The sequence below is a fragment of the Dermacentor albipictus genome, chromosome 8, assembly GCF_038994185.2.
Source record: "Dermacentor albipictus isolate Rhodes 1998 colony chromosome 8, USDA_Dalb.pri_finalv2, whole genome shotgun sequence".
NCBI classification, from domain to species: Eukaryota; Metazoa; Arthropoda; class Arachnida; order Ixodida; family Ixodidae; genus Dermacentor; species Dermacentor albipictus.
The window spans coordinates 129,976,428-130,001,015 of record NC_091828.1 but is presented as its reverse complement, the minus strand read 5'-3'; the positions used below and the strand labels follow the sequence as shown (position 1 = coordinate 130,001,015).

General features: G+C 47.9%; 1 protein-coding gene across 4 annotated transcripts in view; it reads left to right on the top strand.

Moving 5' to 3' along the window:
- LOC135919093 (uncharacterized) overlaps positions 1–24,588 on the top strand; it is a 197,662-nt gene that overhangs the window by 70,381 nt on the left and 102,693 nt on the right. For 2 of the 4 annotated variants that reach the window (XM_065452814.2, XM_065452813.2), the window contains exon 1: positions 14,444–14,789. The exons of the other annotated variants lie outside the window; for them this stretch is intronic. In XM_065452814.2, coding sequence (XP_065308886.2) covers positions 14,744–14,789 — 46 coding nt within the window. In that variant the 5' untranslated portion in view covers positions 14,444–14,743. Of the gene's footprint in view, positions 1–14,443; positions 14,790–24,588 lie in introns of those variants that run through there. 4 annotated transcript variants of the gene reach the window in all.

Genomic DNA, 24,588 nt, shown 5'->3' with positions numbered 1-24,588 from the left:
CTATTACTTGTTTTCGCGCACCAAAGGTCGTTGGTTCGAGTGCCTTAATTAATTGTACCTGAATAACTGTATCTTAATTAACTTCACCCTAATTAACACAAAATGTCGCGGTTCGACACCCACCAAACGTCGTGAGTCCGAGTGCATTCATTAATTTTGCCTTAATTTATCATGCCTTCATAACCGTGCTTTCAATTAACTTCGCATTAATTAAAACCAAAGGTACTGGGCTCGACTCTCATTCTTCACGATGTGAATTGGAATCCAACGTAAAGATATAGCCCGCTCGCCCACATCTCCATGTTGAGTGGGGGGTTCGAGTCATTAGTTAACTTCGCCTTAATTAACACCGGAGGTCCAGCGTTCGAGTACCTTAATTAACTATATCATAATTAACTGTCTTAATTAACGTTAACACCACAGGTAGTGCTGACGCTTCTTCTTGTCGTCGGCTTCGAGTTTTCTTTTAAATTGATGGCCCAATTTGGCTAATTAACACCAAAAGTTGAGGGTTCGACCCCCTATAATCCTTGGTGCCATAACGCAGGACGGCGGAAAGCCGGACATCGGATCTTTTTGTCGCATGAGCCGTCTTAGGCTTTCGCCTTAATAAACTCTCTCGCTCTCTCTCTCTCTCTAATACAAGAGTGAATCGTCAGTCCCTGTAGCTGTAGGGTTCGACCATTCACTCTAAAAAAGGCGCTTCCGCAAGCTTCCATTGGGAGAACGCTCAGAAACGTGTCTCCGGCGCTTAATTATATATTCTCGCCTTCTTTTTCCCGCGCTCGCGTTTTGTGCGTGGCCACACCGCTACTGGCGTGGAGTGTATCCTGCGGCCACCTTCTTTACGAGCCGTCTTTGTATAGCCGGAGTTTTCGATACGCACGCGTTCGATCGTGCGCGCGATTCTTCCGGGGGAGCGCACGCTATAGGCGGGACGACCCCGAGCGAACGCCGCGAGAGACACGCCAACGTTCGCGCACGCCAACACTTTTTTCGCGCACTGCGACACGCACGCGCGAGGGGCAACGTCCCGGGCGCAGTGGCGTACGGCCCGCCGAGTTACGACGACGCTTTCCTCGCCGGCTGTGCGAAATGCTCGCGAGTCGCGTTCGCTTACGAGGCTGCTGCTGCTCGTTGCTACTGCGCACGCTTAGCGAGGCGCACGCAGCCGTAAAGCGGTGCGGTTGCCCGCCGCGGCAGCCCTACTTAGAAACCGGGAAGGACGCGAGGCGGCACTTTTAATTGGGCCGGCATAAGGCCTCTGCGAGTACCGCTATAAAACCGCGCGGAGGCTTTTTCGGCGCCCGAGTGTGGCAACACTCAATCAGGGGTGCGCCGGTATCTGGTGCACCAAGTCACCAAGCACGCCGCGTTCTCGTTGCGTTTCCAGTTCTGTGCGCGCGCTCTGGGGCCGTTCCCGAAGTATGGCTGTAGTGCCGCTCGTGATGTCTCTTTATTGGCTGGAACACAACGTAACAGCCCCTGTAGAAGCGAAGAAATAGAGAGAGAGAGAGAGAGAGAGAGAGAGAGAGAGAGAGGGAAAGAAGAAGTTAACTCGCCCATCGTTTCCCTGTCATCGCCGAATGTCCGACGCGGTGGCTTAGCGAACGTGTGGCGTTGCGTTGATGAGCACGAGGACGCGGGTTCGATTGCCCGCCTCATTCTGACGGGGTTGAAATCGAAAAGCGCTCGTGTGCCTTTCCGCGGTCGAAATTAATCCGGAGCCTTCCACTGCAACGTCCCCATCAACCCGCACTGTAGTTAATGGGGACATTAAACTTCCCAATTTATTAACTTAATTACCTAGTGTTGGCTTCATCTATAATTGACATGTTTGATCACGTCGGCTTGTGAAGATATAGCTTTCTCATTTCTGCTAGTGTTGAATGTTTTCCCATGCTTAACGATATACGCAGAGAAGAATACAAGCTTTCGTGGATTTATGAGCAAACACACTGCGTTTCTAAGCGACCGGGACATGTGTTCGGATTAACCTTTTCTGTTGTCGAGAACAAGTGGCGGTTCACTTGGATTCACCGCTCTTCTCTGCCTCTGCCGTCCCCGTAGCCTCCACAACTCTGTACATTTCTGGTGCGGCTGAGCTGCACGAGACACAATGAGAGGACCCCTTTGAGCAGAGAGAGTTGCCTTTGAACTTTCCTCAGACTCGCCGCTGTGGGCGTCAGCATGCCACCGTGGGATATGACCGCGACTGCTTATTGTCAGGATTGGGGGCTCAATCCCTTCGTCCGTGGTCCTTTGCCAAGATTGGAGTACGGCATGAATTCGAAGGTAGCTGGCCCATGCCGTCGTCCAACTTATTTACGCTGAGATCGTTGATGAAGTGAAGAACTGCTTCTCATCGAGAACGAGGAAAAAGGGGTTTATTTACAGAAAATTAACTCAGTCTAACATGACTGTTTGAGAAAAATAGTATTAGTCCAACAGGACTGCATGAGAGAAGTGAACCAGTCTAACATGACTGCTCAAGAGAAGTGTGTCCAACAATCGCACAACCACCGTTTTTATACACTCGATCCGCTGGTCCTACGACGCGGCGGCTGTTCGTTTACACACCACCAACTCGCAGCTGCTCTGAAGACCAGTTTTCAGACACAAAGGCACACACATTCCGAAGCCCAAGCGACGGCGTTGAAGGTGGTGCCGTTCCGGAAAATCGACGCCGCTCGAGGGACGCTCGTTGTTTTGCAACATGCTGAACCGTGAGAGCGCAAAAATAAGACGTTCCCGCGGTAGCTTCTTGAGGCGTGTCGGATCAGCTCCGCGTTGAGGAACTCTGGAATCATTGTCCCCACACCAAACTCGTCTTGTCACAATGTCGAAGCGGGCTGGAGGAAGGCGGCGGATTCCAGCGCAAAGGTCGCTTCTTTGAACGCCTCGCAGCTGCAGCGGCGGAGAGCGGGAGGTGCGCGTCTTGCACCCCTTGTCGTAATCGGGTGGCAAGGTGACAATCTTGTTGTGCAACCCGCCGTTCTTTACAGCGCCTCCATGGCCCCAAAAGTCTCGACTGTCTAGCGCTGACAACCGCTAGGCAGGAAGAGAACGGCTGCTGGTCAGGGGGGGATTGATGTCTTGGCTCGCAGCGACCACTTGTGCATTGATGTCACCGCCCCAAAACATCCAACAAGGACAGGCAACTGCAAAATGAACCCCACAACACGGCTCTGCGCCGAGATGACGTGCATTGGCTCTCACTTTAGACTCGCTAGGCTTCAAAAAAAACAACAACAACATAAGTGCAGAAACAAAAAAAATGCTGCATTTCACTATGCCAATTTCTGAAGCAAATTCCTGCTGACAAATTCAGCAATCATGGAGGGAATCCTGCTAAATGAGAGGGGATCTTCTTCGCTTAATAAATTTAACACTAGTAACCCTAAAATTTAGGCGGGACCCTCAAACGCAGAATTCAAATTAGCCTGCTCAAACCATCCGCATTGCTATGCAACTTTCCCTTCTTATATCTAACGGAGAAGTTGTACTCTTGGAGAGTGAGGCTCCATCGGAGCAAGCGGCCGTTTTTGTGTGACATTTGATTGAGCCACGTCAGAGGACAGTGGTCGGTCTCGAAGATGAACTTCGCTCCGTACAAATAACACGACAACTTCTGGGCGGCCCAAACCAAACAAGCGCATTCCTTCTCTGAAGCGCTGTAGGCTTCCTCTCTTACATTTAGTTTACGGCTGGCGTAGAGGGTAGGATGCTCCTCGTTATCGTCGCCGACTTGACTAAGTACCACGCCCATACCTCTGTCGCTTGCGTCGCATTGAATTATGAATTCCTTTGTGTAGTCTGGCGCGCGAAGCACAGGGCGAGAAACCAATAGCGTTTTCAAACTTTGAAAAGCGTTCTCTTTGTCCTTATCCCAGTGTACGTTACTCGGTGCTCCCTTTCGGAGGGCGTCTGTTAATGGACTTGCCAATTGTGAGTAATTCGGAATGTACCGTTGATAGTACCCCACAAGTCCCAAAAATGAACGAACGTCCGTTTTCGTGCGCGGCTGAGAAAAATCTCCAATCGTAGCTATTTTCAGCTCAGCCGGCCGTCTCATGCCCTGACCAACAACATGGCCCAGATAAGTAACCTGCGAACAACCAAACCTACACTTTTCCGCTTTCATCGTTAAGCCGGCTTCCCTCAACCGTGAGAACACCTGTTTGAGGTGCGATACGTGTTGTTCCCAGCTGTCCGAAAAAATGGCCACATCATCAAGATAAGGTAAGGCGAACTCCTGCAAGTCCTTTAGGACAATATCCATTAACTTAGAGAAGCTAAACGGCGCGTTCTTCAGCCCGAAGCTGAGTGCGAGAGGGCGAAAAGTGCCTACAGGCGAGATGAATGCGGCATAGCGGCTGGCACTTTCGGAAAGGGGAACTTGCCAGTACCCCCGCACGAGATCTATAGTTGAAATGTATTTAGCAGCGCTAACTCTTTCAATTCGTTCCTCAATGTTGGGTATCGGGTACAGCTGATCCCTAGTGATCGCATTTAACTTCCTGTAGTCAACACACGGACGAGGGTCCTTGTTAGGGGTTTCTACGAGTATTAGCGGTGACGTGTAGTCACTCTCAGCGGGCTCAATAACTCCCAACTCTAGCATGCGCTGTATCTCTGCCTCCATAATCTCTCTCTGTCTTGGAGACACCCTGTAAGGTTTTGATCTTACTGGTTCGGCAGAGGTCAGCTCAATTTCATGCGTTATCAGTTCGGTTCTACCCGGCCGATCGCTGAATCTGTCGAGATATTCCCCTAACACCCCTTTTAGCTCATCTAGCTGCTCGGGTCTTAGAGCATGCGAGCTTACCGAGTGTTCTACTACTTCTTCTAGGCCGATTTCAGAGTTGGAGGTTGCCCTATCCTCCTTAAACTTGGTACCAATGCCATCCGGCTCTTTGACAGTATAGTTAACGACTCCGCTCCGCTCTACATACGGCTTCATCAAATTACAGTGATATATCCTCACTTCCTTCCTGCGACCGGGCATTCTCAAAGCATAGTTAGTTTCTGAAAGTTTGTGCAACACTTTAACGGGCCCGTCCCAGTGAACTTCAAGCTTGTTCTTTCTTGGAGGTTTGAGGATCATTACCTGGTCTCCGGCGTTAAACGTACGAAGCCTCGCATTCCTGTCGTAATAGAATTTGGCGTTCTTTTGAGCTAGTGCCATGTTCTTTCCGACTAGTTCTTGGGTTGCGCTTAGCCGTTCCAGTAAATTTAGCACGTATTCAACCACGGTTGGACTCTCCCCTCTTTCCTCCCACATCTCTCTTAACATTCTCAGTGGAGAACGGAGTGTCCTCCCATACACTAGTTCTGCTGGTGAGAACCCTGTCGCTTCATGTGGAACCGTTCGCAAAGCAAACAAAGTTGCCGGCAGACAGTTCTCCCAGTCCTCCTTGTGCTCGTAACAGAGCGCACGCAAAACTCGCTTAAGCACCGAATGCCACCTCTCTACACTGTTTGACTGAGGGTGATAGACAGAACTGTGTATTAACTTTACCCCGCACTTTTGCAAGAATGTGGAAGTCAGTGCGCTCGTGAATACTGACCCTTGATCTGCCTGAATTTCGGCTGGAAACCCAACTCGTGCAAACACTGTCAAAAGCGCGTCTACTACTTCAGTGGAGCTGAGCTCTTTCAAAGGGATTGCTTCTGGAAACTTGGTAGCCGGACACAGCATGGTAAACAAGTACCTGTAGCCTGATTTTGTTTTTGGAAGAGGCCCTACCGTGTCTATTACAAGCCGTCTGAAAGGCTCTGTTATTAAGGGCACTACCTTCAGTGGAGCTTTCCAAGTCTCTCCTGGTTTACCAGAACGCTGGCAGGCGTCGCATGATCTTACAAAGTTTTCTACATCTTTGAAACAGCCAGGCCAGTAGTATTCCATAAGCAATCTTTCCTTTGATTTGTTTATGCCTAGGTGGCCGGACCACCCATTTCCATGACAAAGACTCAAAAGGTCCTCCCTATACTTAGTAGGTATGACTAACTGATCTAAAATCCTACCCTTTCGATCTCTGTAATGCCGATACAACAATCCTCCTTTCTCATGTATCGTTACGTTGCGCCTAGCAATGCCTTCTTTAGCTGTGTCCCGTAATTTAGCTAAGCTCTCATCATTCTTTTGCTCAGCTGCCAGTGACTCTCTATCCACGCGTAAGAGTTGATCAAAGTTCTTTGAGGCCGGTGATAATAACGACCCTGTCTCGCTTGGGAGCGCGTCTGCATGCTCTTCCTGCAGGCTAGAACTCTGACACTCTAGTGCTACGCTCTCATTGAGCTGGTCAACTGGCAGGCTCTCCTCAACTGTTCTTTTGTCCGTCGGGCCTAGCTCGGATTCGGGTATTGAAGCTATCCCCTTTTCTGCTTCAGCTGGAGGAGCTTGAGCATTTTCAGCCGAAAGCGCCGCGATCTTACGAGCTTGGCCTCTGGTCAATGCCTGTACTATGCCCTCTCCCAGTTTGAGCCCTCTGTCACGCAGTAACTGATTCGAACGATTCGAAAAGATGTAGGGATACTGCAGTGACAAAAATTTGGAAACTGCAGCCTCAGTCTCTAGCTCCCCGAATGGTCCACTGATTTTGACTTTGGCCATGGGCAGACACACGCTGTGTTCTTCTACAACCTGTTTTATCCATGCTACTTCTCCGGTGAAGTCCTCTACCATCACGTAAGACGGATGGACAATGTCCAGCGTGGCGGCACTGTCTCTTAGCACTCGGCATGGTTTTCCATTAACTTGCAGGTCGTGGAGATATGGACTTAAAAGTTCCATATTCTCATCCTTTTCCTCCACGTAGGAAAAAACTACGCTTGGCTTCTCGCAGTTTACAGCTATATGTCCCAGTTTGTGGCATTTGTAACAGCGAATTGGTCTGACAGATTCGAATTTTCTTTTCTGTTCTTTTTGTGCGGTTTCTCCGTTAACTTTCTCCTCGCTCTTTTCTGCGGGCTTTTCCGCCATGTCTACAGGCTCGGATCGTCTAGCTTGCGCACCCTTTTTGAACGGAAATGGCTTCCGCGGTCCATTTCGACCGTCCCAGTTTCCCTCCTCGGCGTTCAACTTTCTACGGGTTGCGTACTCTTCGGCTAATTCAGCCGCCCTTTCCACAGTGTTTACATTACCTCTATCTTGCACCCACAGTTTCACAGCTTGGGGAATGGTTTTGTAAAACTGCTCTAGACACATGCATTCAATGATCATGTCTCTGCTGTCGTACGCTTCCGCGCTTTTAAGCCACTCGACTAGGTTGGCCTTTAAGCTATATGCAAACTCCGGGTAGCCCTCGCTATCTTTCTTGCCTGTGCTCCTAAACCTTTGCCGAAAAGCTTCGGCTGAAAGGCGGTATTTCTTCAGGAGACTAGCCTTAACTTTCGCATAATCATATGCATCCTGCACACTCAATCTGGCGATTACTTCCGCCGCCTCACACGGCAACATAGACAGCAACCGCTGTGGCCATGTACTCGGACCGAAGTTCATCTTTTCGCAAGTCCTTTCAAAATTGCTTAGGAACAAGCCTATGTCGGTCCCGACCTCATATGGCTTTAATAGCCTGTCCATGCGGTACGATTCTGCCTCACTTGATCGACCCAGAGCTCCTTCACTTCCTTGAGACAACTCCAAACGTCTGTTTTCAAGTTCAAGTTGCATTTTTGTTATCTCGCGATCTTTATCGCGTTCCTCTCTCTCTCGTTTTTCTCTGTCTCGTTCTTCTCTTTCTTTTTCCCGTTTCTCTCTCTTTTTGAGAAGTTCCAATCCCATTTCAATATCTTGCTCACTGGCCTGATTGGAAATTAGCTCCAATAATTCCGATTTGAGCATTTCCTTGCGTACATCTAGGCCCAGTTCCTCACCAACAATCAACAACTCGTCTCTCAGCAGTGTCCTCAACTCCATGACTGCTGCTTTACTGCCTTGATTCTGCTCTCTAAATCTAGCTAGGAAAACACAACCTAGCTAACACACAACAATCTAGCTTCCCTACTGTTCTAAACAGAACAACCACAAAATGAAGCCTAGAGAGTCAAAGCAAAAACCAAGCACTCACCACAGATACAGCACCATGTCGCAAAGTCCATCTCACCGCTGTCAGCCAGTTGTCAGGATTGGGGGCTCAATCCCTTCGTCCGTGGTCCTTTGCCAAGATTGGAGTACGGCATGAATTCGAAGGTAGCTGGCCCATGCCGTCGTCCAACTTATTTACGCTGAGATCGTTGATGAAGTGAAGAACTGCTTCTCATCGAGAACGAGGAAAAAGGGGTTTATTTACAGAAAATTAACTCAGTCTAACATGACTGTTTGAGAAAAATAGTATTAGTCCAACAGGACTGCATGAGAGAAGTGAACCAGTCTAACATGACTGCTCAAGAGAAGTGTGTCCAACAATCGCACAACCACCGTTTTTATACACTCGATCCGCTGGTCCTACGACGCGGCGGCTGTTCGTTTACACACCACCAACTCGCAGCTGCTCTGAAGACCAGTTTTCAGACACAAAGGCACACACATTCCGAAGCCCAAGCGACGGCGTTGAAGGTGGTGCCGTTCCGGAAAATCGACGCCGCTCGAGGGACGCTCGTTGTTTTGCAACATGCTGAACCGTGAGAGCGCAAAAATAAGACGTTCCCGCGGTAGCTTCTTCAGGCGTGTCAGATCAGCGCCGCGTTGAGGAACTCTGGAATCATTGTCCACACACCAAACTCGTCTTGTCACAATGTCGAAGCGGGCTGGAGGAAGGCGGCGGATTCCAGCGCAAAGGTCGCTTCTTTGAACGCCTCGCAGCTGCAGCGGCGGAGAGCGGGAGGTGCGCGTCTTGCACCCCTTGTCGTAATCGGGTGGCAAGGTGACAATCTTGTTGTGCAACCCGCCGTTCTTTACATTATCTATACACGCGACGTTGCACTCTTAGCTTAGTGTGTATACGCACCACACCGCTCTTTTTCTGTTTTTTTTTCCTGAGCGTTCGTGCGAGTTCCTCTCGGGATTAGCGTGCCAGCTGAACGCGACGCGCTCATTTGGCTGCGGACTCTGTCCTGGCGCGATGCGCGATGTCCTTTTTTTCCCAGCGACGGACCCGCCAGCCTTGGCGAGGCTAGACGCATACTGCGGTATACGTATTTATACGCGGCGCGGAACCTGGCGTGGGCAAGCACTTTCCTGGTTTGATAGACGACGCCCGCGCGCAAATTAAGTTTTTTGTCAATCACGCCGCGGCTGCGTGCGATGAATGCGCTCTGTGTGGAGCGTCGCGGGGCCGCTTGGCGTATTTCAGTTGAGATGAGCGAGAGTGCTGCTTCTGGCGTTTGCGTGGTGACGGAATGACAAGACTCGTCTCCCGTCTTTTAGTTTTGTTTTCTTTCGGGATCGAGCCAGATATAACCTTGCCTGCGGTACGGTTTGACGAGAGGAAGTGGTTCCTAAGGCTGACGAATCATTTTTCTTCACCGTAAGGTGAGGTTGCACTTCCGCTTTCGACCACGGCAGTAATCTATTTTCTCTGCTGTCAGGAGGGTGGGGTAACTGAGGGAATTCTCAAGAGGAAGATTGGTAACGCGTTCTTTAAAACAGTAAAAAGAAGCTCTACTGCAACGACGATGACAAGATGTCAATCGCGAAGCTTAATGCGAAGGATGTGGGTCCGGCTGTCACGGGCGGCAAGATGTTCTTTCTTTTTTTTGTCCACTTTTATTTTCCTTTAATTTATTGTTTCTACACTACAATTAAATACAAGGAGTAACTTCCCCTGTATCTGCCTCAGCTTCACTGTCTGTTGGCTTATGTGGTTATGAATAACAAAGCCTAGAGTAAGATTAGCTCGAGAGCTCCAGACAGTGTAGGCCAGGGCACGCCACACGATTGCCGCAAAGTCTTTTAAATACGTACTTCAGGCCTGGTGCTCTGACGCGTCTGAGCAAACAAAATATTGGTAATTGTGGTCCTAAATTCGTTCGGAAATCACTCGGGCGGTACCGATGGCGTTAACTCGCACCGGCGTTTATCAGCGCAGGGTTGCTGCCGAGCGTGACGTCATGATGACACGGCGGTGCGCCTAGCCCTCGATTTTGGCGAACGACGGGTGCGTGCCCGTCCTTAGCGATCGACGTGCGGCCACGAGCTTGTCCAAACGATGACTACGATTACAAGTTCAACTGGAGTGTGTTCTGTCGGAAGACGAGAATAATACCTGGGGAAGATTTTCAAGAACTTCCTTCTGAAGAGAACACTTGAAAGCAGCGAATGCGAAGAGGGCGCTTGTCTGCTTTCTTCATTTATACACAAACCAGACGCCTTATACTGCACTGCGTGATGCGTCGCTTTCACCACCAATCTTTTCTGTAGCCATTCACCATCTTTTTCATGTTTTCATGTGTTTATCTATTCTGTTTTTTGTTTTGTTTTGTTTCCAGATTAAGTAATATCGTGAAACAATGCACAAATCAGTGTGTTGTCCGCGTACTCATGTCAACTTATGTTCATGCTCTATAGCGTTTCCTGCACAACGAATCGCTAGTACGCTCCCTTTTTGACTTGCATTTCAGACTCTTTCTTTATGTATTTATTTAATTCCTTAGATGTTCCTTAAATTTTCTTAAAATTCCTTCCTTAATTTTCTTAAATCACCTGATTTATGACCTTTTTAACTAAAACGCCTGAGTTCTGCTTGATGCTCAGTTTATTTAGCTCACGTACTGTATTATCACGCGCCCTGTTTGTCAACGTTCATGGGTGCAGGCCTTGTCAAGCCTAATAGATGCCTTTTCCTCTGTACCCACCAAGTGTCCCTGATACTGAAGTAAACTTATTTATTTATTTATTTATTTATTTATTTATTTATTTATTTATTTATTTATTTATCTATTTATTTATTTATATGAGAATGGAATGGGTGTGCAAAATCCACACGTGCTTATACGGACAGAAATCTGCGACCGAGGTGGTAGGGATTTATGAGTGTGTGGCATGGAAAGGAGGACGCGTGTACATACGTGTGAAGTGCAACAGAAGCGTGCGTTGGCTATCAACTGGAAGGTCACACGGGGGCGGGCAAGGAGGAAGGCAAACACTATCTGCGCATGCTCATGGGAAGGCAGCGTGAAGCCGTCAGTCAGGAACCCGTGTGGGCACTCCCGAAACCGAACGGTCTATGCGTGAGAATTCCTCTTCATGCAAGATAATCGAAGGCTGACTTACGCACGTGCTGCCGCTATCACTCACTGATGTGGTATGCCGTCGACGCACTCCTTCATTCGTTAGTTGTGCGGATTTCCGCAGAACTGAGAGAGAGAGAGAGAGAGAAAGAGAGAGAAACGGGGGGGGGGACAGAAAGGCGGGGAGGTCAACCAGACGAGCACCCGGTTTACTACCCTGCACTGGGGTTGCGAGAAAGGGGCATAGAAAGAGGGAGAGAGCACTGAGTGCGTGTGGGAGGATGTACAGGGACACTATAAACGGTCTCTTTAAGCGGGTGCACTTCAAGCAGTGTACTAATGTACTAATGGCTTTTCGTGCCAGTGACTGGTGTGCTCACGGTCCGAGTACCTTTGACTCGGAGAACGAATTTATTTGTGAAATTCAGTATACCTGGGCTTCGAGTCGTCGATTAATTTGGCCTGGCTCTACAATCTGCGATCCTGATAGGCTCAGGTGGTCGAGCGACCATAACACATTCTTCCCGGGCTTGATGCACTCCGACGAAGACGTATTTTTGTTCAACTGCGAAGCGTTTTTTTTTTTAATAAGAATCCTGAATGGTATTGCTTTATAGTTTCGTGCGCTACAGTCAGGTGAATGACAACTTTACCTTTCACGAGTTTTCCTTGCGGGCTTCCGCGGAACTGGTCTGACAACTTCTTCATTTCCGTGTCTGGATCGGACTGATTGTCTTCAGAACTGGGAATACACCCGAACCCTGATTATAGCGAACCCGTATGACACAAGTTATTCTCTAAATCAAATACGCGAAACTTAATGGCCGATAGTCACATGAAGCAACTCTCTCAACGAACTGGACATTTGATGCTGTCTTCTTCACTTTGGCGTCCCGGCACAGACGTGTATCACTGTGCATGCGAGCTACGCTGATGTATTTTTAAAACGCAGTGGCAGACAGCGTAACCGCGTAACCCGCACACGCTCCCGAATCCAGTCTGTCTTGGTCTCTTCGGCACAGGCCACAACGTGATAATGTGCTGCATGCGCCATAAAGACGCTCGCATGCCGCGAACTCAGTAGGAGTTATATTTAGCGTCTTGTCTTTCCTTTCCGTCATGCCTTTTTTTAAAGGATGTGCTGAACTGGTACGGTGCCCACATTAAGAAAAGTGAACTGCACAACGCAATATCGTGCGCATCGAAAACACCTTTCTTAGTAATGCGCTGAGAAAGAGTTCGTGGCACCGGCAGAAATTACCGCCTACAACGCGTACTTTGTTTCAGTAGACGGATTTCTTCTTTGCTTTTGTTTTCCCACTAGAAATGACAAATCCGCATATGACGACAGCATCACAAACGTTCGTTTAAGTTCGTTATGAGTGAGTCTGAGCATATCGAATTACCCGATATATCGAACTTATTTTAGTACATAAGCCTGTTCGTTATGACCAGGATCGAATGCTTTCTCGACGGTGCAACAAAAGGTTAGACGACTTTCTATCGGTCGACGGTCATTTGGGTAACTTAATCTCTGATTAGTGCAACGGCCTGTACGCTTTACATAACAGCGGAGTGTTCCACATCATCGATCTCACCACGTGAGGAACAAAGCGGGTAACATGATCGTCCCGTCTTCAATCACCAAGCTTGTTTGATTCATCTGTTTGTGCCCACAGTTTGACGTGGAAAGATAAGCGTTGCTTCAAGGCCAACGAGTGATGGGTCTTCCGCATAAGAATTTTCAGAACGCCTGTAGTGTTCCCTGATGGTTTCAAAGTAAATAGGAAAATATTTTTGCGCGTTTTGATTGCCGTCCTCCGAGACACCGAGTTGATCAATGGTTGGTGACACACCCGTGTTAACAACCAAAGGAGACCAAAGTTCACCGGAAGATGGGTGTTTGAAGCGATGAACAGTATAGTTGAACAAGCAGTGTCGTTGGAGCCAACGTTTTGATCTCCTTGCTGAAATGTTTGCTTCAATGACATTTATTGTTCGACCACTGTTCACACTGTTAACAGCGTGTGAGTTGTTCAGATGGAACAATTGCCAGCCGAGTATGCCAAACCAACGCCGCGTGTTGGCTCTGTCGTAAGCAGCGGCAGGTACGAGTTGTGCCAGCTTCATGAATACGCAACGTGCACCACTACGACTTGGTGCACGCATAACCACCACTGGAAGAATGAGACAAGACAGTTGCAGCCTTATTAATTTGTGCGGAGCGCAATCTTTCATTCGCCTAAAGTTTTAACAGTCTTCCTTTAAGTAAATTACGTTTGTATGCGCTTGCGTTTCTTATTTACGGGTATATTTAGTGCAAGAAACGAACTTATAGCGGAATCGACCGAGCTAAGTATTCAGCATTAAAGCAGGCTTAATTTGTGGGTTTTAACTGAAGCAAGACCTTAGATCCTTGTTAACGAGCCCTCCGCCAAGTGCTCATGGTTAGTTTAACACGCTTCTTGGAGAACGCCGCTAATTCAGGGGTGACTATATGCATTTCATCTTGTAATGTGGAAAATAGCAAACACAAAAACGCAGAATGTTTATCGACCACTGTATACGTGAGTAATGACGAAGTGGGATCGAATGAGCCACCTTTTGTCGTTTGATTTTTGTCGTTACATTTGCACTTACTGGAAGGAAAAACATTTTATATTGCTATTTGTTATGATAACCGTAACCTACGCGAAATGATTTTGAAGAGTAGGTAACGTTTAACGTTACAGGCTTAGAAGCGTGGAGCTTGAATGATAACACGGACTCGTTTGATTTCGTATTGCACGTTCATTGTGGTGAGGTGCATGGAAAGTCACGATCATAAGGTCGCTGCGCATTCTTTAGAACGAGAAAGACGCGCCTATTTCAGGCACCTATTCTTCTTTATCTCAGAAACTGCTGACGTCGCTAGAGGACTTTCTGACATCTGCTGCTTATGCTGGACAAGAAAGCGGGGGAGTGAGATGGGAGCATCGGGATGAGTGCGTCCTCTCCATCCGCCGGCGGTGCGGCACAGAAAGAGAACGGCGCGCGCCTCGAGGGGTTTCCTCGCACGACGTCATCATTTTCTCGGCTCCCCCAAAACGAGCGCAACACGTACGTACGCGCGTCCAGGAATCCGACTCGCCGCTCGCCCTCGCTGCAGCACCCCCGAAATCGAGGCCAAACCGAAAACGTGGCTTCGCCGTGAGGCCGGGCGCCCTCTATTTGGGAAGCCCACCCTCGCCGTTCCACACCGGCCCAACTAAAAAACAGTTGCGGCGTCGTCTGCTCGCCGAGCAGGTAGCAGCAGATGAGAAACACGTTGGGTCGTCTGCTCCGTCGTCTGTCCGTCTGCTCCGCATCGACGTCGTCGTTTGCTCCGAGGAGCGGCTGCGTTCCGCGCGCCGCGGTGATCATCATGTGTCTACGCCGGCAGCGTGCGCCGGCTTCGGCGGTGTGACAGCAGTGATTCTCGAGTGATTAATGTGGTGCGTCCCCGTGGAGCCGTGGAATTGTACAGAACACGAGTGCCGGTGGGCGGCCACCTAGAAACGCCGGCGCTTTTTTCGCACACTAAACCTCCGACATGAGGTCCAATCACAACAGGTGTCCCCGGCCACCCGAATTCTATGGTGAGTCCATGTGCGCTCTCTTCAACGTACGCCTTTCTTTGTTCTTTCTCGGCCATCAAAACTGTGTAAGAAATTAACAGGATCATAATTGCTGAGCTCGTCTCGGGATGCGCACAGAAACAACTGATGGTGACGCGGCACGATGTGTTAGAGCTATTCTGTGGCTGTCTAGCCGCGTGTTTACTTTTGCCGTGAAATTACTCACTTTACGACGGCGAAAAGGCTTGTTCCAACGTATGCTTAAGACTACTTCTAGGTGGCTCAGTTATTTTTGAAACGACTGATCTTTGCGTCACTGTGTGACGTCGTCATAATGTGAGTAGAGATACCGACTGAGACAGAATATTAATGTGTCTGGTTTTTCGTTAAATGGTAGAACTTATTTTCCCTTGTCGTATATTTTTCGCGCTGCTCAGTGGCTCGTATATATATATATTTAAATAGGCAGGGAAAGCATACGTTAATGCGTGTAATGCGGCCAGAATGTCACGCTGGTGGTGCTCACATATGTCGCTTCGGGTGCCTATAAACAGTACAGAGAACGTATACATCAGTCAGCTGCATTGTGGATAACTCCTTACTTAATTTAAAATGCCCAGTTATAACCCACGTGCACATCGAAGGAAGTACACACAGTGCTACACACTACCACACAGTGCGACATAATATATCAGAGGATCACTTGCCGTCCAAGTCACAAAAAGTTAAATCAATCCTGGCACATATACGTGCCAAAACCGCGATCTGATTACGAGGCACGCCGTACAGTGGACACCAGAGTGGGACACCAGGATCGAACCAGCGTCCTCTAACGCAGCAGCGCGATGCCATAGACACTGAGCTGCCAACCCTTATCTTCGTTGATCCCTCATTGGATTGGATTACGTCATTTAACGGGCTTAAGCAAGCTAGATACTGAAATACCCCCCCCCCCCCCAAGAGAGAGGAAAGACAACAACAATAAAACAAAGATAAAGGTGATACCGAGCCCATACTCACAAAAAAGCTTTTATGCAATTCATGTTCGTAGTAGTAAATGCCGGGCAATCCTGGTGCTTTATATATTGCCACGCACACATTATTTAGCATTTTGCTGGTGACTGTTTTTCACCGGCTGTTGTCACTGTTAATCAATTATCGCTCTTGCAAGGCGCGTTACTATATCCGAAGTTTTTGGCGACAATGGACGACCAATGGAAAACAGCGCATGCGAAAAGCTTTGCGCATTATCTTATTTGTGAATTTGTATTGAGGACTACATATGCCAGTAAGAATTGTTTTGCACGTTACCTACTGTTCAGAAATTGTTTTAACGTCTCTTAAATTTGTTACATTCATTAAATTATCTTTGCTTATGTTTTACTTTCTTTAACAATGCCGACTGCTGGTTTGTCATTCATTTGTTTGAACGTGGTATCCGTAGCTAGCCTTTCGCAAAGGATGCTGCATCTTCGTGTTTAGAATGTGTATACGCCAGCAGCAACAAATTCAACAAATAAAGAAGAAAAAGATTGTGCTCTGGTGTTTTGGGGCCGAGGCACACGTTTACTTCATTTTTATCTTAACAATCTTCCGTGCCTTTGCGCTCGTGCTGCGGAGGGCTTCACGGTCGTGAAAAGCACCGTTCGCTCCGGCCTAAACGCTCGCCTTTAGCTATGGTGTCTCCTGTCTTTCAAACATCCCGGAATTTTACGCCGTAAATCTACCGCACAAATTTTACATTCACGCACGCATTTCTAACCGGAGTACCTCGCTGTCATTCCTCGGTTGGACACAATAGTCGGAATACTCTCAGCGTCGTGTTCTTCTTCTTCTTCTTCTTCTTATTTTTTTATGGTATTACCAAGGAAGACACAGTTGTGAAAAACAACACTTGACTCGTATCTGGCTTACCGCTTGACACAATCAAGTCCTTTCAAGTGCTTCTCGGTATATTTCGCCCGAATAAACACGAGCAATTAGCTTTAGGTACATGTCAACGAGCACAATTAAAACCAGCACGGTTGAACAGCGTTGCACCCAAATACATGCGAGTTAGTTTCGAGCTGGACAAAGCTGACAGACTGTTCTTACTGAACCCAACCCCTTTCTCTCTGACGGTGATGGACGCCCTGCATTAATATTTTCAGAGCAAGGGTAGACACGTAAACAGTATGCACAAAGTTTACTGCAATGGGGTGCCCTTATGTGGCAGTAAAGAGCTCTATTTGTTCATTTCAGGCAGAAAAAATGGGCAAAGCGTGAGTGATAATGCTGCGTTAATGCAAATGAATGCGTAACGCGGCTGCTACGTGGTTAGATCAGTTATGTGTGAAATCACGCAATTAAGTTGTCCCTTGTGGACTTAACGTGAACTGAGCTGTGCGTGTGGACCTGCCATTTATTATAATGTTATTCTTGAATTTACCCCTTTCCCCAGCACAGGGTAGCCAGCCGGTATTTACACCGGCTAACCTCCCTGTATTTCCTTCCCTTTTCTCTCTCTCTCTCTCGAATTTGTAAATTTCAATTGATATGTCAAATTTACAGACAAATATCAAGATACATAGTCACAGTAATATACGGGAGAATGTCTAGAAATGTATGTGTATAAACTAGATGTATGTACAAACGACAAAATATGCGCGGAAAGAAATACCACGTGTAGATATATGTTAAATGCGAGTTACAGGAAGAAAAGGAGAAAGAATAGAATGTCGGCACAAACGTTAGTCCGCGATCGATGCAGTAACGTTGTAGAAATTATATCGTGATGAAAATAAGTAAAATATTCAGAGAACACTAAAAAAGCTGTATCTAAGCGACGAACATTAATAAAACGCGAAATGTGTACATTGTGCAGTTGACTATAGTTTTGTCATTTCTTACTTTTATAAAGGTAATCCTTCATTGAAGCTTAAAATTTGTAGGTGAATGGCATTGGTTCAAACCAAGTGGCTGGTATAGATGCCGGTGCATTAAGGTTTCCTGCACCAACGACTAAAGACTTCAAGGTGTTATTCGGGTAGTGGCCCTGACATACCTTAGATGTCGAGTGAGCTATCCGTGGCAGCATAGTAATCTTCATTATGAATATCTTCATTACCTTTTTTCATTTGTTTATCGTTTACTGTTATCATTAATTTATTTCCTTAGATTTTGCTGCACAACATCGAGAAACGGAGTAATCGATGTACTCCACCTAAATTTGTCCACAACAAGCGACTTATAACTGAAGAGGCACATTTGTATATGGAGGTATACCTGACGATGCGGCCCACGCGTTCATTAATTTATGCAAAGGAACAGTGCAGAATAGATGCATAATAAAGTTATAATCGGTCACAAGGCGCGCACAGTCTAAGTTGACAGCTTTGGGGTCATGGGCGAAGATTTTTCACACCAAAGTACTGGAAACGCCATATGTAGAAACACTGTCTATAATCATATACAACGGTGCTGTTAGTACAAAAATGGCTCAAATGCATCTGCTAATCCCGTTTTACAACACGCAATCACGACCCGCAAGTAGACATTTGCTTTTTTTTTTTGCGTCTCCCTGAAACTCATTTTTTTTTTCTTTTCATGATCCTTGCACCAGAGTACCCTCGCAACCCCGTCACCTCAAGCCGAAGCCGCCTTTGAATGCATCCGCCGCTTTGCTGATACCCGCATATTGCTACTAAATAAGATATAGGAATTTGTTCTTGAAAATTTGAGGTCCGTGCGGATCCTGAATGTTTGAGTAATGCAACATAAGCATCGTCGAGACGTTTTTTGTTTTCCAAACTACATAGACGCCAAGGAAAAGCGTTTTTTTTTATTTGACCTACTATGCCGTGTATAAATTTACAATGCACCGCAGTGGCTCAGTGAGTGTGACGTTCTTACGAGCTCGAGGTCGTGAGCTCGAACTCCGATGGAAGCGCCATACAAATACGAGTGCATATTAATGATTTGGTGTACGTGAAATTGCCATAGACATCAACAGTTATTCCGGAGCGCTCCCTTACTCCGTACCCCGTATTCCACAGTGAAAATTTGCAACGTCAGTGTTTTCATATCATCTATTCTTTTATGTTCTGTTTTCTTTACTGCAGTGAGAAATGCCCTCAGTGCAGAATAGCCAACTGGACAGGAAGAGAGAGGGAAAACTTAATTGCACCGGGAGAGGTTAGCTTGCCCAGAGGCGTGGAACGATACTACAGGAGAAACGGGGAGGGATGAAAGAAAGGGCGCGAGACAAGCGCGCATGCACTCGCACCAACACGTACACCAGCACAAGTACACCGCCACAAAAGTTCTTTACAGACTCTCGCCGAGGTCTGGGTCCGGCAGGAATACTACAAGTGCTCTACAGTAGAGTGGAGTCCAGATCTCGAACATTATCACGGTCAAAGAACGTCCAGTAGCTGAAGCTCACGTGTTGTGTCGCGCGTGGAAAGCGTTCCATAAGTCAGCCATTCGGCTTGTAAAGCGTACTCAAGAACAACACGTATGGTCCAACTCCTCGTCAACAGAGCAGGTGGGACACATTGGCGAGCTAGAGAAAATTATTCGCGATTTTAAATACGTAATGCCTCGTGTGAGCGACATTCACGTTCGACAACGGCTATCAAAACCACGTTTGCTGTAGTGTAACCGGACAGTGTGTCTGGTAAACACCTCTGGTTTTCGTCTTCGATGTTTCTCCCTGGAATGCGACATGAAATTCAATCACTTATTGCGTCGCGAACTGCAAGACACCGAGCGCCCTCATAGCGACGTGCCAAGCACAGGTGGTGGGTGACCCGCAACCAACACCAGCATCGGTTTCAAGGGTGCGCAATAGCGAAGAGGCGCTCGCGGACGTGTTCTAAAAACGGCCCGCCGCGGGATCTGGCCCGAGAGCGAGGCTCCGAAACAGGTTGCGATAGGTTTGCTGCGACCGGCGCGAACGACGCACTACGGCGGCCGGCGCCGCGGCCGAGGAAAACCGTGCTAACGACCGAGAAACCCGAAATTTCCGCCTCTCGCAGGGCGTGGCCACGTTGCTCGCGCTGTCGGCTACGGCGCCTCCGTGGCCCGAGCGCTGACCGCACTTGAGAGGATCAGCCGCCGCGCTTGTCGGGCTGGGGGGGGGGGGGGGGGAGACCTGCAAGGATCGCGCGAACAATGCTGGTGTGTGCTTTAGTCCGTGCTCTTGACGTTTCCTCGAGCGGTGATGCCTTGAAGCCGAGGGATTAAGAACCGGCTGACGTCGAGGTATATTATTAGGCTCTAACTAAGACCGTCGACGAGGATGATAGAGAACTAGCTGGCGTGATGAAAATAGGAAATGTGCAGGCACGGGGTGGAATCGGCTGTCGCCAGAGCGGGGTAATTGGAAATCGCCGCTGGAAAGGCCTTCTTCCTGCAGTGAACATAAAATAAGCTGTCGATCACAACGAGGATGGTGGTGGTGATGAATAATAATACAAATACCGTAGTTCTATTTACTATGCCTATTATGTTGCTTTCGATGTACCACGCCAACAGCTTGTGAAGCCACCCTTCAAAGAGAGGGAGAGAAGTAAAGGCAAAGGAAAGACAGGGGGATTAACCAAAGAGATCTCCGGTTAGCTACCTTGTACCTGGGAAGGGGACGACAAAGATGAGAGAAAAAGAAAACAGTACAGAACTGTCTCTCTGGACGTTGTAACACAGTCTGCGAAGGCGTTACCTGGTGATACAGTCTGAACGTCATACGCTGTTACATTCAACGTCACACAGTGCACAGTCACAACTTCTCACAAGTATCGCCTAAATAACGCAGCAGCGCCTTCATAGCGGCACGCGCTAATGTTCGTGCCGGCCAGTTTCCAAGAATGTTAATTTCAGCGAGTGGGTGCCTGTCCAGTCGGTCTAACGTGGCCGAGGGCAGCTGCTCTTTGCTGGTTCAAACGAGGGCACTCGCAAAGAAGGTGCTCGATCGCTTCGCCTCACTTTCAGAAGTCAAAGCACACCCTTCAAAGCATCATGCTGGAATATCTGTCACAGCCCAAGCATTTCAGAGGGTGTGTGTTTTTATTGCCTCGAAGCCACACATGATCGAATGATATGTACAGTCTCGAGGATTCCTGAGAGGAAGAATCGAGAATTTCCTACACCTAGATTTAACTTTCAATATCTATTTACCAAGTAGTCTTGTCTTAAATTTAACAAAGGTAGCTTTCTTATTCCGGCAGAAGGCGCATTTATATCGACGAAAGTCTATGTTATCACGGATTCTTGTTGATCATTCGTATTTTCGTAGGAGAAAAATAAGGGAGGTGGTCTTTTTGTCGAAGAGACATACGAAAGAGGTGTACGGATATTCCCACAGGCTTTCTAAATTTCACTTCGGCATAATTAACATGCCGTCGCGGCCATGCACAACTGGCGAAGATCGGAGCGGGATAAGAGCTCTCGGCCTCCCCATATACACTCACACGTAACGCTTACTTCAACTTGGCATGCATAACACGCTAGAGGAAATAGCGGAAGCACAGCAGAGGGCCCAGTTCGTCAGGCTATCTACCACACAAGCTGGAAGACACAACTTACAGGAGCTGGGCCTTCCCACCACAGTAACCAAAACAAAGTTCTGTAGCATCCCTCGAGAGCAGCGGTACCGCATCACTGTCGCCCCGATCCCACGAAACGTCCATCCAGAACACAACGTGGGAAGACGTCGGGCGCGCGCGAAGGCTCTCCTGGAAAAGGCTCGTGAATGGGCTTCGGAGAACAGTTTCGTAGACGCAGCGCGGTATACGCCGACGGACAGGCCTTCGCTGTAGTTAGCGTAGATCATGAAAGGAAAATAACGAACGCAATCCCGATTCGGAAGACATCCTTTGAGATCGCAGAGCAAGCTGCAATAGCGATGGCCTTATTGGACGACAAGAGGACATCAATCTACAGTGACTCGATATCAGCTGTTAGGGCATTCGCCAAAGGAACCATATCCGAGCTGGCCCTAGGGGTACTAGGAAGCAAGGAGATCAAGTCACACACATTGATCTGGTTTCCAACCCACACGGGACAAATCGAGGGTGCCCCACCCAACCTCAATGAGTCGGCACACGGAGCTGCGCGAGGGATCACCAACCGCGTATACCAGGCAGCGTGACGCTGGGGGTACTGACAATCGGGACTCTCCTTCCTCGTACACCGAAATTACTAAGCACTTTTACTTGGCTCGGAGGATCTACCCCCTCCCAAATTGCAAACTCAATAGACCTCAGGCTTTGACACTAAGGCTTCCACAGACGGGGGCATACCCAAACCCCCTACTTCTTCACAAGATGTACCCCGAAATTCGGACAACAAATACATGTGCACTATGCAAATGCTTAGCGAACTTACCTCACATGCTCTGGCGATGTCCCGCGTTACGCGGCGATGAAAGCAACACTTCTTCACGCTGGGATGCGGTCCTACACAGCCACAACTTCGAAGAACAGTTATGGGCTGCCCAACGGGCCCGCGACGTGGCGAAGAGCCTCGGCCTCTGTGTCCCGACGTGGGAGCGGCCCGCTGGGCGCTAGTGCGCGCCCTAAAGGACCCTAATAAAGTTTTGCATCCATCCATAATTAACATGCAGCACTTATGCTCAATGACGGGCGAAGTTGCATAGCGAATATTGATCAATGTTATCATCAGCGCCATAATAACTGTGCGTTTCGAGCGACTACTAGCCTTTGTCCTCCTATTATAGGGCAATCCGGATGTTTACCAACATCAACACTATGAACGAATCAACCAGAAAGCCCCTTTATGTCCAAAAATGTAATATGTTTCTCTATTCACAACGCCAATGAATATATACGCCAACATATATATTTACAATAGTTTTATTCGTTTACTAATGAAATGCGGCGGGATGGGCCAGGGTGGAGGGTCAAGCTGTTCGTTGTTCTTACGTGGCGCAGCTCCGTCGTGTCGATTTCGGTGCATTAAATAATGGGGTTTTACGTGCAAAACCACTTTCTGATTATGAGGCACGCCGTAGTGGTGGACCTCGAAAATTTAGGCCACCTGGGGATCTTTAACATGCACCTAAATCTAAGCACACGGGTGTCCTGGCATTTCGCCTCCATCGAAATGTGGCCGCCGTGGCCGGGATTCGATCCCGCGACCTCGTGCTTAGCAGCTCAACACCATAGCCACTAAGCAACCACGGTGGGTGATTTCGGTACATTCACGAACTGAAATACGGCTCGTAATTATGGAATTCAAACACAAAAGGTGACGGAAGAACGACTAAGTATGAGACACTTCAAGTGCACATGACGACGCTTAGCGATTGCGTGTACAACTAGAGCACTAATAGAATTAATTCTGCGCGCTTAATGGTTTAAATGACTTGAGTTAAACGTGGGAAGTTCACTCCTCTATGTTACTTGCTTCTAATGTGTGGTAGTTGCTTGAGGGAACAGCGAGAAGCTTAGTTCGACCGATTTCAACATTGTGGATTTCTCCGCACATGTTGTGGTTTATAAGCACCCGGAGCTAAAAAATTTAGCACTGTAGTGGGTTATCTAGCTCCACCTGTATTTATTCTCGTAATAATAATTCGCTATAAGTTGCTGGGCCTATTGGCTAGCAATACAGAGCGTCCTACTACAGCTTCAAAGAGTTCGTAGTTCTACTCAAATACTGCAGGGATAAAACAACGAGAGTGTTTGTACACACTGTGTGCAATGGTGAGAGATGCCGAGTTCCGTGTTGAATGCGTTGGAAATGCTCCATGGAAAAACAAGTGCTTTTCTGGTTAACATCGGTCCTCTCTTTTAATCTCCATTTTTCGCGTAACCTATATATTGAAAGCAAGTCGATTGACGTTACTCTGATGCTTTCTTTCTCTAATCCAACGTTGAGAAAAGGATACTCCTTTAATAAAATCTTAGTTCTGCTTCAAGCTTCGGCCGTTTTGCTATTCGGAGGCATTACAAAAGACGTCCGGTTATGTTGCAACATGTCACTGGTCGTTGCAGTGCACAAACAGGTTTTTACAGCGAAAGCTGTATATGGCTAACCTTCCGTTGTTTTTTCGGCGTCCGGCAACAGAAACGGACTTAGCGATTTCTAACAAATCCATACAAGTGCAGTGTGGCGACGCAGATGTCAAAATGCCGAGCAGGTTAGGACGATCGCCGTGAACAACAGCGTGACGTCAAGGTTATCGCAGTATATAAGCAAGAGAGGTATCAGCGCTAAAAAAGGCTGCGTTATCGGTCGGGGGGACACGTATATTTCGTACACCCGAAGAGCAACATGAGTACGAGGAGCGCCGGAGGGAACAGCAGCGAGAACGTAAACGGTGCCTGCGCGAAACAACGACCGACGAAGAACGTTCCCGCGATGCTGAACGAAAACGACAATCGCGAGCCCGGGCACCTCCGAACGAGCAACGACGCCAGACTCGCAACGCAAAAGATAACAACCATTCCAATCTGTGTACATGGAATGACAGCGAAAACACTTTGCATTTCGTTTGATAGCTTTGAATGTCGTCGGCTTTCGCTGCCATTCTATTTTCACAGAGTGGAATGGCCATCATTTTTTAAAAATTGAACTACCATATGTTTCATACACCAACACTCATTTTATAACTCGGTACGTTCATGACACCACCACTGCAGAGTTCAAGACACAGCGAACGTTGAAATGGTGCGCAGCAACTTGTATAAGTTGAAATTAAATCCTAGGGTCTTCCGTGCCAAAATCCCGATCCGATAACGAGGCACGCCTCCGGACTAACTTTGGTTAACGTGCACCCATGCAGTGCACCAGCGCACGAGCGTTATCGCATTCCGGT